Source organism: Neovison vison, chromosome 7 (genome assembly GCF_020171115.1).
Source record: "Neovison vison isolate M4711 chromosome 7, ASM_NN_V1, whole genome shotgun sequence".
Taxonomy (NCBI): Eukaryota; Metazoa; Chordata; class Mammalia; order Carnivora; family Mustelidae; genus Neogale; species Neogale vison.
This window is the reverse complement of record NC_058097.1, coordinates 114,711,288-114,729,556: the sequence shown is the minus strand read 5'-3', so window position 1 is coordinate 114,729,556 and position 18,269 is coordinate 114,711,288. Positions and strand designations below refer to the sequence as shown.

The following is an 18,269-nucleotide window of genomic DNA, read 5'->3' as shown; positions in this document are numbered from 1 at the left end:
TCTTAAATTCTGCATGAATGAGATCATATAGCATTTGTCTTTCTCTGACTTATTTCGCTTAGCATTGTATTCTCTAGCTCCATCTAGGTCATTGCAAATGGCAAGATTTCACTTTTTTCACTTGTTATGTATAGGTGCGCGCACACACACACGCCTTCTTTATCCACTCACCTTTCAAAGCCTTCCAGCTTGGCTAATGTAAACGATGCTGCAATAAATATAAGGGTGCATGCATCCCTTTCAATTAGTATCTTTGTAATTTTTGGATCAATTCCCAGTAGTGCAATTCCTGGATCATTGGGTGGTTCAATTTTTAATTTTTTGATAAATAAATAAATAAATAATTTGCTTGATCACTTGCCACTCTCCCTCACTGTGCTGTTAGGTCCAAGAGGAAACTAATCATCTTTCTGGTTCACCTTTGAATTCCCAATCCTTTGCAAAATGCCCAACAGAGAAGGCACTTCTCTGTAACTTCTGTTACATGATGAAGTCATCCATTCCCCCACTTGATCCCTGACTTGCTCTATGGACTCACGTTAATCCATCCAAAATACTTCACTGATGCATGGCTGTCATTGTTTAAAAGGCATGTTACACTGACCTCAAGTCGGTTAACGGTTTAAAAGTCCTTTTAACTTCTGTGGGTCATATAGCATAAGAGGAGTGTTAACGGGAAGGAGGGAAAGGTCTATTCCATTGTACTACTGAGCTGATAGCTTTTACCAGAGGAGTCTTGATGGGGGCTAATCAGAAAATACAAGAGGATGGAAAATGAATGGACAGTGAACAGACAACTGTAGTTGCCTTTTTATTCCCACACCTGTAATTCTTTTAAGGCAGTTCAAAAACCTCTAGCCACTGGCTGTCCTCTTCTGGGTTTGCTCCAGTCTGTCACAATTCCTCTTCAACTTTATCTTGGCTCCTAAGTGTAGAGCAATTAACAAGTCAGTATGTCAATCTGTCCACTTAAAAGTTTCCAACAGACTCAGCAAACGTACTTGGGTCTTAAGTATCCACTTTCCAATTTTTCGATTGCTGTCATGGACAACTGAGCTCTAGGTGGGATACAAGGGCAGTGTTTTGAATCCCATATGCCTGTTCAAGCTGATGCCTCTCCCTGAAAAGAACTTTTATGAAGAGGCTACTTAGATCTTACTGGTTGCATGGTTAATACTCAAGCTCTCTCATGTTTAGCAATACAATCTCCCTCCCTTTGTTACTGTTTGCCTCCAATTGCCAGTCTGAACTCAGCAAAATGGAGCTTGCTCTCCCTTTGCTCCTAATTTCCTACCCACCTCCCTAGTGCTTTTGTGGACATCTCATCTGAAATGATTGCCTGATTTCTACTGTAGATATGCCCAACCCATCCTTTGTACAGGCCTGGTCTTTCAATAACACTCATAAAATTTTGCAGATTCCTCACTTCCGACCTGGAGCATTAAAAAAAAATTTTTTTTTAAATTTATTTGAGAGACAGAGATTACAAGTAGGCAGAGAGGCAGGCAGAGAGACAGAGGGGGAAGAAGGCTCCCCACTGAGCAGAGATCCCGATTTGGGGCTCGATCCCAGGAAGCTGGGATCATGACCAGAGCTGAAGGCAGAGGCTTCAACCCACTGAGCCAACGAGGCGCCCCGAGCATTTTTCTATAGCTAGTTTCAGCACTGGATAAAAATCATGGGCCTTTGGGGCACCTGGGTGGCTCAGTGGGTTAAGCCTCTGCCTTCGGCTTGGGTCATGATCTCAGGGTCCTAGGATCGAGTCCAGCATCGGGCTCTCTGCTCAGCGGGGAGCCTGCTTCCTCCTCTCTCTCTCTCTCTCCCTGCCTGCCTCTCTGCCTACTTGTGATCCCTCTCAAATAAACAAATAAAATCTTTAAAAAAAAAAATCATGGGCCTTTATCCACTTAACCCCTCACCCTTCTAAACTGAAACCAGCTTAGTTGGTACAAATGCAAATTTCAGGCAGCTAAAATGTGGGTTTCTGTTAACCACATGTCTAATCTCTTCCCTCATGCAAATGTTCAGTACACTGAAACCTGAAAGCTCTCTCTCCCTTCGTGAATACACAGTGGACATACATACGGGCTTTAAAACAATTCCCAATTCTATAACAAGATGTAAACATGATTATAATCAAATAATCCATACTTCCTCAGGGAACATTTTTCAGTACTAATCTCTCAAAACTACAATCAAATTGTCCAAGCCAAAGTCATGTGTTCCACTTAACCTTTTTAACATCTCATGTGGTGCTGATTTTTGAAAATTCAACCATTACACGCTTGTCGGAAACCAGCTCACATTTAATTGTGACATTTTAAAATTGGACAAGTGTTTTGACATCTGCCCCCCCCCATATTTAGTCTCTTTAAAGTGACAGGAAAACACCAACCAATTGCAGGCTTAATGGGTTTAATAAGTTTACCCCTTCGGTTCCTATTTGCAGCACCCAATATTCCTTTGAAATACCAGACAGACCCGGCAGTGGCCAACAGTACACTTCCGACCTTCAGAGTTCCAAGCTCGGGTTCTCTGAGCACTCGGTGTTGCAGTGGCACTTGTCCAGAACTGGTACCTCCCTTTAGCTGGGGAACTTTAAAGGTACCAGTGAAAAAAGCTTTTTCCCCTTCAAGGGGAAGAAAGAAAATCACTCCTCAAAACCCAGCAGATCTGGCTGTGAGGTCTTTCCTCCTGTCCCATCTCTTCAGGCTTGTTTTTTTGCAGTGGAGCAAGAGAGACCAAAATCTAACCTGAGTTACAAGAAACAACAGACAGTGATGGCTATAAAGGGAGTGATCGGGAGCAAATGAGATACTCCTTTACCTCCCACATCCAATATATGTGCTTCACAGAAAAACAAAAAACAAAAACAGGTCCACAAAATACGACAGCTAGGATTACAAAATCCATTCATCCGAGGGTGGTGGGAAGGCAGGATGGGGAGCTGGAAGGGTCAATGGCACAGGGACAAAAATAGTATTCCAATCAGTCCAGGCACGGGGGCTGGCAAGTGCTAGAAAAGAGCTACAGAAAAACCTGTGGTCCGCTCAGACTCACCGGTGTTAAAAATCCACACACTGGTGTCAGGAAGATTCTGCCTTAAGCGCACCAGACAAAAATCCCAATTCCTCAGAGAGAAGGGAATACGCAGAGGGCCCTTGGCAGAACGGGTCCTGCCTTCCCTGGTAGAGGAGGGGACAAGGAAAAGAGCTCCTACGGCCTCCTTCCAATCCCACCCATCCCCTCTGGATGGCAGGCAACTCAGTGGCCTGCAGCAGCCTTCAGTTTGGCAGGAGATGGATGTGGTGAAGGGAATTTCTCTGCAGACGTTGAGCTACTCAGTGCGGACTGCAGGTAGACCGTCTTGTGGAAAAGTCTGTTGCTTAAGAAAACCACCAAGGAGAAGAGGCGCAGCTGGAAAAGGCTGAAAGGCAAGAGACCCGACTTGTTAGATCCCCAGTTGATCAAACCTAATGTTTTAATTACTTGACAATGTACTTGACTACATTAAATTTAAAATGACACAGGGGAAAACGAGACAACTGAAATTTGATCAAGGAAGCACCATACAAATATTAAACACATGGGTTAACAGGAAGCCGCTTAAAAAGGCACTGGGTCTGGCTGCTGTTATGAGTGCAATGGAATCGCTATTTGAAGTATGAAGGCTCAGAGGAAATGAAGTTACATTAACACTGATTCTGATTAGAGAGGTACTTTATTATTTTTTAATTAACATATAATGTATTATTTGTTTCGGGGTATGCGTCTGTGATTCATCAGTCTTATATTATTCACAGCTCTCACCACAGCACATACCCTCCCCGATGTCCACCACCCGAGCCACCCGATCCCTCCCATCCCCCTCCCCTCCAGCAGCCCTCACTCTGTTTCCTGAGATTAATAAGAGTCCCTTATGGTTTGTATCCCTCTCTGGTTTAATCTTTCATTTCTTCCTTTCTTCCCCTATGATCCTCTGTCTTGTTTCTCAAATTCCTCGTATCAGTGAGATCATATTATAACTGTCTTTCTGACTTAGTTATTTTGCTTTAGCCTAATATCCTCTAGTTCCGTCCATGTCGCCGCAAATGGCAAGATTTCTTTTTTTTTTTTTTTAAGATTTTATTTATTTATTTGAGAGAGAGATAGTGAGAGAGAACATGAGGGAGGAGAAGGTCAGAGAGAGAAGCAGACTCCCCGTGGAGCTGGGAGCCCGATGCGGGACTCGATCCCGGGACTCCGGGATCATGACCCGAACCGAAGGCAGTCGTCCAACCAACTGAGCCACTCAGGCGTCCAAGATTTCATTTTTGATGGCTGCTTAATATTCCAGTGTGTGTGTGTGTGTGTGTGTGTGTTTATGTGTATACACACACACACACACACATACATACATATACACCACATCCTCTTTATCCATTCATCTGCTGATGGACATCTAGGCTCTTTCTATAGTTTCTCTATTGTGGACATTGCTGCTGTAAACATTGGGGTGCACGTGTCCCTTTAGATCACTGTATTTGTATCTTTGGGGTAAATACCCAGTAATGCAATTGCTGGGCCACAGGGTAGCTCTATTTTCAACTTTTTTTTTTTTTTTTTTTTTCTATTTTCAACTTTTTGAGGAACCTCCTTACTGTTTTCCAGAGTGGCTGCACCAGCTTGCATTCCCACCTGGAGAAATACTTTTCTATGACTGTTTATAAACCTCAAGCTATGTCTTAAGATATCATATACTACATTTGCTTCGTTTTCGAGAGTTTCAAGGGAAAGCTAGTTACACCAGAGACTGCCATTACACTAAGCACTGGTGGGTAGCAAGAGCAAGAAACACCCGAAACAGATCTGAAATGTCTAATACATGTATCCTCACTGACTTAACCAAAATTGATCAAAGATTAAACTTTTATTAAAATGGCAAAGCTTTAGGAGTGCTATTATTATTGCTAAAGATTCACTTCATTTTTTACAATTTTTTATTGTTTCTAGAGAGAGAGCATGTATACACAAAGGAATAAATGCTCAAGTGGTGGGGGAAGGTCAGAGGAAAAGAGAGAGGGAATCCCAGAAGGCTCTGTACTCAGCATGAGGCCCGATCTCATGATCTTCAGATCATGATCTGAACCAAAATCAAAAGTCAGACACTCACCTGGCTGTGCCATCCAAGCACCCCACTAAAGATTTATTTTAAAATACTTTGTTTTGGGGTGCCTGGATGGCTCAGTGGGTTAAGCCTCTGCCTTTCGCTCAGGTCATGATCTCGGGATCCTGGGATGGAGCCCACATCAGGCTCTCCACTCAGCAGGGAGCCTGCTTCCTCCCCTCTCTCTCTGCCTGCCTCTCTGCCTACTTGTGATCTCTCCCTCTCTGTCAAATAAATAAATAAAATCTTTAAAAAAAAAAAAAAAACTTTCTTTTGGGGCATGTGGGTGGCCCAGTTGGTTAAGCATCTGCCTTTGGCTCAGGTCATGATCTCAGGGTCCTGGGATCAAGTCGCATATTGGGCTCCCTGCTCAGAAGGGAATATGCTTCTCCCTCTCCCTTTGCCTCTTCCCCCCAGCTCATGCTCTTGCTCAAATAAATATTAAGAAATACTTTGTTAAAAAAAAGAAAGAAATAGGGACGCCTGGGTGGCTCAGTTGGTTGGGCAGCTGCCTTCGGCTCAGGTCATGATCCCAGCATCCTGGGATCGAGTCCCACATTGGGCTCCTTGCTCGGCAGGGAGCCTGCTTCTCCCTCTGCCTCTGCCTGCCATTCTGTATGCCTGTTCTTGCTCTCTCTCCCTCTCTCTCTCTCTCTCTGACAAATAAATAAAATCTTTAAAAAAAAAAAAGAAAAGAAATACTTTGTTTTACTATCAGTATCAATAACCTCATACAGCCAGATCACATGATCTACTATGAAAAGTTAGCCATTCTTATAAAAATGGGTTTCACTACAAGTGTTTACATTGCCTTATCTTCAGTGAATTGTTGAATTTTAATAATATGTATAACAGCATCATTTTTTAAAATATATGTGCATATATGCCTGGGAAAAATTAGGGGATATATTCCAAGTGTTTTTCTCTCATCACAGTGTGTATTAACACTTTCCTACAATGCAAAAGATTTATTTTTTTTTTAAGTCTCATTCCTGTAATAGTGAGATTATAGTCATGATCCTTTACACAGAGACAGCTTACTACATTTTAGCTGATACTGGCTAGTACTTACTATGCTTTGCCAGGGGTCTTTGCTTCATTGGCGCTGATAATGAATAGAGGAAACAGGATAGAGAAGAGACAGCCACTGTAAACAGAAGAGAAATAATCACCTTCATGACAGCCATGACTTTGGAAAAGAGATTAGAAACCCAGAGTTCCCTTGCCTCCAGAGCTAACATCATGGCTTGATGAAACCATAATCTATCAAACACATCTTTAAAAAAATGTTGTTTTCCTAAGCACTGGCTATGGCAAACTCTGCCCCAGGAGGCAACATAAAAGAATAAGGCATTTAGGGGGCACCTGGGTGGCTCAGTGGATTAATTAAGTCTCTATCTTCGGCTCAGATCATGATCTCAGGGTCCTGGGATCAAGCCCCACATCAGGCTCTCTGTTCAGCAGGGAGCCTGCTTCCCCCTACACCTGCCTGCCTCTCTGCCTACTTGTGATCTCTGTCTGTCAAATAATAAAATCGTTTTAGAAAATTAAAAAAAAAAAAAAAGAATAAGGCATTTAGGATCATGCAGACTAGATTTTAATGCTAACTGACAAAAGTCTGGACTGCCAAGGAGAAAAACGTCTACAGACCTCCTGATGGACAAGTAAGAACAGAAAATGCCTACCGTAAAACCAGGCATACAGAAGATGCTCTCTACACTGAGTATTTTACTAGTCCCCATCAAGTCCCTCTCACCAAACTACCTGATAATGTACGAGGACTGCATTGCTGTGAGGAAAGCCAAGGGCAAGCCAAATCCAAAGTAGTAAGGCCAATTCCTTTCTATGTTTGACAACCGCTGGTGCATTTCAATTCCTAAAACAAGACGGCCAATAAAATTAATTAGTGAGATTGCTTACTTCCTCTTATCAAATGACTAAACACGGTAGACGGATTATTTGAGGTTTGAGTTTTAGGTACAAGTCTGTCATTTGGAACAGTTAAACATGTAAACTAGAATTGTCCAAATACGATATAAAGCTTCTGTGAGAAGTTTTTCAATTCAATAATCACAATTTCAAACCTGCCAAGAATTATGAATTACAACAGCATGCTCTGTCATGATCAGTCTCAAACAAATCAAGGTATCAAATAAAAAGGCAGCCATTCTCTAGAAATCAATTAACCTCTTCCAACCAGATACCTGTACAAAGATGCCAAAGTCTTTAAAATATCCACCAGAGAATATGAAAGCACTGACACCAAATGAATTTCTCAAATTTAGGAAAATGTGTGCTCCTTTATGCCACTATATGACTCCGGTAGAGCTACATCACATTAAGCACCATGAAGGTAATGTTACGTTGCCGTATTCCCCCAGCATCAAAGTTATGGGTTAAACCCCCTAAGCCAAGTGTAAATTCCCTCTTGCCAAAGAGGCCACTTCCTTCCAAAGATGGTTTACCAAGGGCCTAAATATTGGAACAGTTCATGAAGTCTGCTTGGCAGCATTTCTAAACTAGACCTCCTACTTCTAAGATTCTTTACATGGACTCACCTTTATTGAACCAACGATATTCAAAGCAGTACAGTGAGTAGAGAAGAGACATATGCAGAAGACTAACCAGCTGACCAACAAGGTGGATGGGAAAGAGACTCACAAACATCCCCTAAAGAACAAATATGGAAAATCTTAATCCCACAGCTTCAGAAACCGAACACTCTTCACCCGCCACTGTGAGTCACTCCCCCAACACCTGTATAAACAGCCTCACAGATGCGCCTCAAGTTTCTCAACAGCGGGAAGAGTGGAGAATGCCCGAGGGCAGGGAAGAGGAGGTAAATTTGTATTGCTTATTATTTCACGATTTTTAAATTTTCCAGTTGTTTCTGTGAAAAAGTGATTTAAAAATCACTACCTCCCATCAAGCTTATCTGCCCCAGCATATAGGCAATACCCTAGCTTTGTGGCGCTCCCTTTAGTGAACCATTTTTCAAAACTTGCCCATGTACCCAGAAGGCCAGTCTCACCTGGATGAGGAAAAGAGCCTGCAGCAAAAGGTTGAAGAGCATGTCAGCAATTATTTTGCTGACACTAGGGAATGGGTGAGGCTTCCTCCCTGACACCTCAAATGCCAGGTCAGCTATGTCCTGTAACAGAGAAAGTAGCTCACCAAAACATGAGTAAGATGGCTTCACCACCCACCCCCAAAGCTAAGGCCACTGGTTTACCATGAGATCTGCCAGGTGACAAAAAGCTCCTGGACATTTGGTAATGAGAGGCTTTATGACCTGAGACCTAATTCCATTTTACAAGAGCACAAAGATCAGCAGCGAGAAAGGTTCAGGCTATGAAAGTACTCCATGCACAGCCACGAACCACAAGCTAAAACCTGCCACCCATCAACCCCATCATGCTGCAGGACCCAGACTCCATTCCACCATGGACCTACTTGAAACCAAATGGCATTTACAACTTTGCTAAGCACAAACAGAGGGAGCACCCAGAGAGCACTGAAAATGGACGTAAGGAAGAATTCCAGCCACGACCAAACATCTCCATGTAGTGATGGATCACCTGAAAAAGGGGGAAAAAAAGAGTTGTCAGTTTAACTGAAAAAATGAAAAACAAAAAAGACCAAATATGGAACCCCTAGGTGGTGACTCTCCTCCCTCACCCCCCAGCTATGTTTCTTGCCAGTGCATCACCGTACCGACTTCGGGTAGTTTTCCTTTTCGGACACAAACCAGTCTTTAGCCGCAGCTCTAAGTCAGAGGAGCCATCTGTGCTGCTTGCTGATGGTGACCGAGATGTCACAGTGCTCCAACAGCACAGGCTATGCAGGAAACTACGTGGGCTTCTATCCCAGCTCTGCACTTACTAAGGGTTTAACCTCAATAACTAATTTCTATTTCCTCACCCATAATAACGCTCTCTGTAACAGTACCCACTCAAAGGGCTGTTGAGAGGCTTGAGCTAAAAACATCTAAAGCTCCTAGTACACTGAAGGCTTCAACAAACAGAGAGACAGGGATATACCTCCCACCCCCCAGCCCAGGCAGATGGCATGCAGCAATGCCTATACTTACCAATAATTTGGGCTGTCACCGACTGTAGTACAGGAATAAACACTCGATAGAACAAGAGGAGACTTAACTAAAGGAAAGAAGTAATCAAGTAAACATTAAAAGCTCTTCCTTGAAACAAGTGCTCCAAGTTTCAGTGTCATTACTTTCCAGACAGAGGTACTTATCTATCTATTTATTTATTTGACAGCAAGAGACAGACAGAGAGAGAGAGGGAACACTAGTGAGGGGGAAGTGGGAGAGAGAGAAGCAGACTTCCCACCAAGCAGGGAGGCTGATGAGGGGCTCGATCCCAGGATCCTGGGATCATGACCTGAGCCGAAGGCAGATGCCTAACGGCTGAGCCACCCTAAAAATAAAGGTGTAGAGGGGCCTACGTGGCTCAGTCAGTTAAATGTCTGACTCTTGATTTCGGCTTAGGTTATGGTTTCAGGGTCATGGGATCAAGACCTGTGTTGGGCTCCGCAATGGGCATGGAGCCAATTTTGAGATTCTCTCAACCTTTCTCTCTGCCCCACACTTGTGTTCTCTCTCAAGTAAAATAAATAAATTAAAACATGCATATTTAGGGTTATCCCTGACATTTACACACAAGAGTTCTTTGTGTGGGAATAAAATCATCACTGGGGCACAGACTCCTCAGTTACGGTCTTTAGCATGTACCGCCATATGAAAGCTAGTTGTCTCAGTTTCAAGACAGGGGTTGAGAACTATTAATAATAGCAACAATCTGAAGATAAGGCACCTGGCATTTAAGGAAAAGAACTTACCCAGAATACTCCACCATTCCAAGCACAGCACTGGAAAATTCTACTAACAATACGTGGCTCACTGGAAAAGACCACATGTATTCAGCTCGTAAGGTACACAGGCTATTCCATAACCTCAGTCACTCCCCACCTTAGACATTTTGTTGATTACCATTATTCTCCTAGCACCTGTTATTCTTCCCATGTTCTCCTAGTCTCAATGAGAAAAGGCTAAAAATTCTAGAGAAGCAGACTTTTTTTTTGTGGTTCTCAATTCACTATTCTGTTTTTTTAAAACACCAAGACATTGAGCAAGCATGATTGCTAGACCCTAGTTTAACTCAATGGGGGGGGGGTAGTCTCTTGTAACAATTTTTTTGGGAAAAAAACATAAAAAGCAAATAATGGGGTACTGAAACTCCAAGTGACTATACAGGGTACTAATTCTATACTAAGGACTAGTCACTTCCTGAAGTCCCTCCCCCTCGGACATTTTCCAATATCAGCCCCTCCTCCTTACCTCTCTTGCTTCCTTTCTATACTTTGGGCTCTCCTCTGTGCCAGGACACTGCTTGCCCTTCTTCGACGCTGCTCTTCTCTCTTTTGCTGAATCCGAGCATCTAGCTTTGAGATGGTACAAATTCCCCAGATGGAGTCTTTGATTCCCTATAGATAAGGGTATTATTTTTCTTTCAAACGTTTTATTTATTAGACAGGGAGAGAGGGAATACAAGCAGGGGGAATGAGAGAAAGAAGCAGGTGCCTGGCTGAGCAGGGAGCCTGATGTGGGGCTCGATCTCAAGACCCTGGGATCTTGGGGCGCCTGGGTGGCTCAGTTGGTTGGACAACTGCCTTCGGCTCAGGTCATGATCCTGGAGTCCCAGGATCGAGTCCCACATCAGGCTCCCAGCTCCATGGGAAGTCTGCTTCTCCCTCTGACCTTCTCCTCGCTCATGATCTCTCTCACTGTCTCTCTCTCAAATAAATAAATAAAATCTTAAAAAAAAAAAAAAAAAAAAAAAAAGTCCCTGGGATCTTGATCTGAGTCAAAGGCAGACGGTTAAAGACTGAGCCACTCAAGTGCCTAAGGGTATTATTTTAAAGAGGAAGGATTATGGATCAGAGAAGATTTTCCTAAGTTACATACATTCAAGTGAAATAACAGTGGAAACCACTGAACTTATTTTTGCCGTGTGGCTTAAGGGAGCCTTGATAGTTTGATGTAATTCAAAATTTACAGCAGTTTTAAGAACAGAACTTCCAAATAGCCTTTCTCCAGATCTACCAAGTAATAATAAATGTGACAAATTTATTTACATACACACACACACACACACACACACATTTTCCCCATAGAAAAGGTGTATTTTTTTTTTAAGATTTTATTTTTCTGACAGAGAGAGATCACAAACAGTGGCAGTGGGAGAGGAAGAAACAGGCTCCCAGATGGACAGGGACCCCAATGCGGGGCTCGACCCCAGGACCCTGCGATCATGACCTGAGCTGAAGGCAGATGCTTAACCAACTGAGCCACCCAGGCACCTCCAGAATGTGTATTCCTAGAGGGATATTCTCTTCTATAACCACAAGTTACTGATTCCAGAAATTTTATACTGAAATACTTTAATCCCCAGTCCATATTCCAGTTTCTCCATTTGACCCGACAATGCCCTCTATAGCATGTTCACTCTGCATATGTCAGAAATCAGTTCAGAATCACATGCCACATTTACTGTCATATCTCCTTAGCCTCCTTTAATTAGACACATCTCTTCAGCCTATCTTTCTTCTTCAAGTATAGAGGCTAGTTATTTCATGGTTCCCTCAATTTCCATTTTTTCATAATTAGACCTAGGCTACCCATTTTTGGCAGGACTATCACAGACGGGCTGAGGTGTCCTTCTAAATATTAGGTGCAGAGAAAGGCATCTGTCTGCCTCTGCTGGCATTGTTACTTTACATACGCAGTCAAGGTGCTATCCAGCTTCCCCATTGTATGATGCAAATTTCTCCTCTTGCAACTAGTAGGCCCTCTGCGGCAGACACCGCTGCAACCAGGCAAATATCCTGCTCATTTAAGTTTCTCTTTCTGAGATTCAGTACCCATTTACAATTCTTGCCCAAACCAAGCCTCAATAACATGGGAACAAAACAGTGGTTTTCGAATCCTTCCACACTTAACACTATCAAAAGTCTGGTTACTGCCCTCTGCTCTACTCTTTCCGTATTAATTAAATACCTCTAGTGTGCCCTATACCCTGCACTAAACTCCAGGGATACAAGGACAAATTAAATACTAGTTTCTATAGAGGACCGGGGGCTGGACCACAATTGTGGAAAGACAAAGAAATCACCATTGTAAGATGTAAACAGCGGGAGGATGAGAGCATGCCACGTAAGACAGAAACAACATGGTAGTAGTGCTGGAGGAAAGAATGTCCTTCAAGACTCTTGGGGCGCCTGGGTGGCTCAGTGGTTAAGCGTCTGCCTTCGGCTTGGGTCGTGATCCCAGCATCCTGGGACTGAGCCCCACATCAGGCTCTCTGCTCAGCAGGGAACCTGCTTCCTCCTCTCTCTCTGCCTGCCTCTCTGCCTACTTGTGATCTCTGTAGAGATCTGTCAAATAAATAAATAAAATCTTAAAAAAAAAAAAAAAAGACTCTATGGAGAGAGAGAAAGGGTTAAGTCTATAAAGACAGTGACAGAGGCACTTCCCCGCCAGTGGAAAAGTTAGTGCTACAAACCCCAGAACTGCCTATCAACCAGTTCCAAAAACTACTTTCATCCATCCCTCCATTCACATATTAGGCATCCTCAACGAGCTAGATACCAGTCATATGAAAATGCTCGAGGAACGTGTAACCAACCAGGAAAAGTATACAACCAAACAACAACAAAAATAGTTTAAAGTATGTGCCACAACAGATTTATGTCCAAAGTAGACATAAGGTGGCACTGGGATATTCAGTCTCAGAGAGAGTAGGTGGGAAAAAGACATTCTGGATGCGAAGGCCAATCTGGACTCAAGAATGGCATTTTTACCTATTACCAGCTACTACAAATTTTTTTTTTTTTAAAGATTTTATTTATTTATTTGACAGAGAGAAATCACAAGTAGATGGAGAGGCAGGCAGAGAGAGAGAGAGAGAGGGAAGCAGGCTCCCTGCTGAGCAGAGCCCGATGCGGGACTCGATCCCAGGACCCTGAGATCATGACCTGAGCCGAAGGCAGCGGCTTAACCCACTGAGCCACCCAGGCGCCCAGCTACTACAAATTTTGAAGCTAACCACCAGGATACAGGAAAATGAGAATGGGCCAAGTGGGGACAAACCAACTACGGACAGCATAAATTGGCACAGTGCACACCGGATCTTTTTAGCTACAGGCAGAGTTTTGTTTTGTTTTGAACTTCTAAATCTTCCACAAATTGTTTAAATATTTAAGGGAGTGAAGGTCAAATGGCTGAGGGCCTTACATGTGCTAGGAGGATGACAGGATCCCCACCTCTAAGATGCTTACAGTCTACTAGGGCAGACTAACATTAACAGCACATTGTAGAACTGATCCAGGGTTGAAATTCTGTAGCATCAGAATGGCAAGATGAGGTAAAGGTATTGAAAGTACATCTCGGAGCAGCTGGGTGGCTCAGCTGGTTAAGCATCTGTCTTTGGCTCAGGTCATGATGCCGGGGTCCTGGGATCAAGCCCCCACATCAGGCTCCCTGCTCAATAGAGGGGGTCTGGTTCTCCCTCTGTCCCTCCCCTGCTCATATTCCCTCTCTGTCTCTCAAATAAATAAAAATCCTAAAAAAATAAAATAAAGGGGCACCTGGGTGGCTCAGTGGGTTAAAGCCTCTGCCTTCAGCTCAGGTCATGATCCCAGGGTTCTAGGATCGAGCCCCACATCGGGCTCTCTGCTTAGTGGAGAGCCTGCTTTCCCCCCACCACCTGCCTCTGCCTACTTGTGATCTCTGTCAAATAAATAAATAAAATCTTTAAAAAAATAAAATAAAATAAAAAAGTACATCTCATTGCATGAAGGGTTTTTGACCCTTCTAAGATACTCCTTCAATTCCCCCTCTTTTATTTGAAAGTAATAAACTTTTGAGAATTCCCATTGAGGAAGGATCCCCCTGCTCTCAGGATACAGCTACAGAGGCTACAACTAGGCCCTAAGCCTCAGACACCCACGATGACGGAATTTTCTGCTATTGGTTAATTTGGGTTACTAAGTCCTAAATAGATCTTTATGGGACATTTTCCTAGTGCATCGTCATTTGCACCACGTAGAATGGAGGGAAAGTAGGTTCTGTAATGTAAATAGGAGTAAAGTAGTTCAGGTAATAGTAGTCTATCAATGTTCACTGATTAATTTTGACTAGTGGACCACGGTTACATAAAATAATGCTGGTGAAGGATATAGGGGAACTCTTTTGAACTATTCTGCAACTTTTCTGTAAGTCTCAAATTATTCCAAAATAGAAAGCATTTTGAAAAAAGGCTCTGGAGTCAAACTAACCAAGGTTCCGATACTCGAGACACTCACTAGATAACTTTCCCAAGCTTCTGGAAGACGTAAGATAAATACTTAATCTCCTGAGTATTGTGGATGAGAATGAAAACCTGTAGGTGAGGGACCCAACAAATGTAACAAAAATCCCCCCCAAAAACCTAAAGGATTTCCTAGTCAGATCCTGCAACAAAAAGATCAAGAGATGATACATTGAGGTACTCACCCTGGCAAGGTCCTGGAGAAAGGTTTTGACACTGTCAGCCATCTCTTCACCACCCCAACTACCAGCTACACAGAGGAGAGAGAAGCATCTCAGAATCTTTCATCATGAAGGACCTGGAAACAGATGGAGCATAATGGGGCAACAAATAGGTATCTCACAGGTAAGTTACTTCATGTACATGTCTACAAAAGGACCTTTTCCACATACTTACATCTCTACGGGGAGTACAGATTTGGGCACTTCCACAAATACTAACCCAGGGAACTAAGTGAAAGTATAGCTATAACTGCTGAAACCTGAAAGCAATACAATTTTAGGTCACTTCCCACCCTTTCACTTTTACGTGGGGGTAAATGTGCTCTTGAACCAAGAGTCTGCTCTCTGGGCCTGATGTCCCTAACTATCCCTCCTACACATTCCAAATAGCTGAGAATTTGGAAATGAGTAATAATTACATTTCAGTATCCTCGTAAGCGGTAGATATACTTGATGTAGAACCTCAAACGCCTGAATGAAAATATAAGAGCAAGACAAAAGTTCTGGCAAAAATTACTAAATATGCACTTCACACTCAGGGCCCTCTGGCACACAAGTAAGCTTAAGGTACAATGTGAAACCACCCCACCTAAACTATCAGATAGGTCTCCCCATGTTTTCCAACTTTAAATATATATATACACACACACACACACACGATTTTTAATAAGCATACAAAAACAGTGGAATATAAACTAGGTCCAAAAAGTTTGTGTATAAACATTCCTTTTAAAACACTACAGCTTTCTCATTTCAAGTAATTCTCACGTAAACAAAAAACCCAGCTCCAAATATTATGAGAGTTTCACAAGCATCTTGTATAAAACTCCCAATTTCAAAACATAAGCACCTTTTCCCTCACACATTTAACCACTTCAAACTGTACCCTGACCCAACTGGACTACTGCCACCCAGAACCAGAAGAGCAAGGACTAAAGCAGTAGGAAAGCAACTTGCATAACACTGTATGTACCATCTGCTCCTAAGGTCAAAACCCATTACTTCAGATACAGGAGTTTCTAGGGTTCAGAAACTTCTGTGAATACTCCCACTTAAAAACACCTCAAGGTGACACGGTAACTCACTATCAGGTGACTAGTAACACACCATACTAGTTTTTCTGAAGATTATCATGGATTCACTCTGAACCAGCTACTGCCTCCTCTGTAAATTAAGGATATTAAAATTCTTCACAGGTCTTTTGAATAGAAGATATTATAACTGAAAAATAGTAACCTCTATATAAGCCCAATCGCACTAAAGACTGAGCTAGCTTGGGAGTTGGAGGAAGCCAATCACTCGGTCTGGATTTCTCACAGGACCCTGACAAGTCGCTCTGCAGCTCTAGTCCAGGAGAACAGCTGTGTTATCTGAACCGTGGCCACTAACACCTGGCTTCCCAACGTACAAGGGACAGGTTTCCTACTGACCTAAAGGGGCTGTCTAAGGACAATTCACTTGAATTCTATACAGAGACCCTAGCAGTCTTCCTTCACGGATACTTGGTGAATTGCCCGGTTTGACAAAGAGCTGAGGCATGGAGAAAAATAGAAATAGAACTTGCCACCATTTAAGACCACACAGGGGGAACTTTACTATTGAGCTGGAAGGAAATAAGATGCATCTGGTTCTCAGCACTTTACAGATGGAGGAACTGAGTCTCCGAAGTTAAATGCTTGCCCAAGATGACAGCAAATGAATGGCTACTGCGAACTTCGAAAACCCTGGTGGTTCTAACCCTCAGTCGGGACTACTTCTTACTCAAGCTTTGCAATGAGTTTGTTTAACCCGAGCACCCCATGGACAACTTCTCTTGAACCTGGAAATACAGATGGCCTTTAGATCCCTAACAGTCACCAGAACTCCTGAAGAATCTTCTGAGGCACAATACTGTCCTTTCATTTCTAAGCCACCCAACCCAAGACCGGAAAGCAAGAAGCTGTTCTAGCCCACACCAGGTGCAAAAAGGCTGAGCATCCTCGCTTCCGTCGAGGACTTCACGGACTGCTTCAAGTCCACGGGTCAGCTGGGACCCGTCTCCGCGGTAGCTCCTTGCCAATTTCGACCGGAAACACAGTCTCCCCTCGCAACCCAGCCGTGCACGAGGTACTGAGCACGCTCACCTCCGGTCACACGCAGAGCTAAACATAGACGCGCCGCACCTGGGGCAGCGGGCTGCGTCCCGCGCCCTGGCCTGGCCCGAATCGGGCCAGAACCTTCCTGCTAGGTGTGCCCTCCCGAGGACCCTGCCTAGAACCACGCAGTCCCGCGCTCGGGCCCTCGCTTCCCTCGCACGCCCTCGCCGCCCCTGCCTCGCAGGGCCCCAGCCGCGCGCCGCCTGCGCGGCTCCAGTGGCCTTGGTTCGGCCAGTCTGCACCTACCCGGCCGCTCCACCGCCGCGGCTCCGGCCCGACCGGCCCCCTCGCCCACCGCGAACCCACTGGGCTCCTCTTGGACCCTCCGCGCCCGGCCGCCAGCTCCCGCCCGGGCGCTCCCAGGGCCGGGGCCGCTGCGCCCGCACTGGGCATGCCCGGGCCGCACGGGGCCGCTGGGAAGTCGGGCGGGCGCCGAGCCGAGAGGAGCCGAGCCGAGGCGCGCCGCGCAGCCCTGGGTGAGGTGGAGGGGGCGGGATCGCAGCGGCGGAGGGGGCGGGGCCAGGAGGGACGGCGGAGCCTGGGAAATGCAGTCCATGCTCGGAACCCGCCCTTCCCACGCCGCGTCCAAGGACGCCCAGGACCGCGCCGCGCGCTTCCCGGACCGCCTTCCTCATTTAGTCCTGTCCGAGCCCATGTCCTGTGCGTTGCCGGTTTACTTCTGCAATTACATGTCCTTCTAAAACCCTAGGAAGTCTAACAAGAGAACGAAATACAGAGGTCACCTTGCTTTATCTGGCTGGAGATTTGCTGTAACCGAAGGGAACTGTGCAACTACAGGCTTAAGTCAAGATCATGAAGAACAGGACACGCCGTCATACAGTTCGGCTGCAGTAGGTGTGCACTCTGACGGCGAAGTGATGGTTGAGATTAAAATTCTAAAAATGAATAGAAATAAAGCCTTTTAATCTCCATCCCCGCCAATCCATTTTTAGCCCAGGAATGGCAATTCCTTGATATCCACATTAAGTCTCCCCTAGAACTTTTTCTTTTCTATTCCCAGGTTCTTATATCTCACTTACCAGTTCTTTACTTTTCACTTCCTATTTTCCTATACCTCTGTGTTTACAACTGCTAGTGCTAGGACCACCTATAGGATCAGATTTTTACCACGAGAAGCTGCTTAGAGCAACCTCCTATTTGTGGGGCGGGAAGCCCGTGTGTCAAGCGACTCACTCAAGGTCATTAGCAGAGCAAATGTCCAGGCCTCCTGACTCTTCCAGTTAAGTGGGCTAGGAGTTGTTCAGCTCTTCTCCCTGGCCCAACATCCAGCCCCAAGCCAAAATAAACCACCTCCCAACCTTGAGCCTGTGGAAACCTTCCTTCCCTTCCCTTAGAGGAAGAGGATCAGTGGAAATGATTA

General features: G+C 44.4%; 1 protein-coding gene across 1 annotated transcript; it reads right to left on the bottom strand.

Annotated features, from left to right (window-relative positions):
• Positions 1-2,288: 2,288 nt before the first annotated feature.
• EI24 (EI24 autophagy associated transmembrane protein) lies at positions 2,289-17,264 on the bottom strand. Its single transcript, XM_044258147.1, has 11 exons — positions 17,135-17,264; positions 14,718-14,830; positions 10,503-10,648; positions 10,004-10,064; positions 9,237-9,303; positions 8,600-8,724; positions 8,178-8,297; positions 7,705-7,816; positions 6,911-7,022; positions 6,219-6,293; positions 2,289-3,427 (listed from the first exon to the last, which is right to left on the bottom strand). The coding sequence occupies exons 2-11, from the start codon at positions 14,757-14,759 to the stop codon at positions 3,265-3,267; spliced, it is 1,023 nt and encodes a 340-aa protein (XP_044114082.1). The 5' UTR covers positions 14,760-14,830; positions 17,135-17,264; the 3' UTR covers positions 2,289-3,264.
• Positions 17,265-18,269: the final 1,005 nt, after the last annotated feature.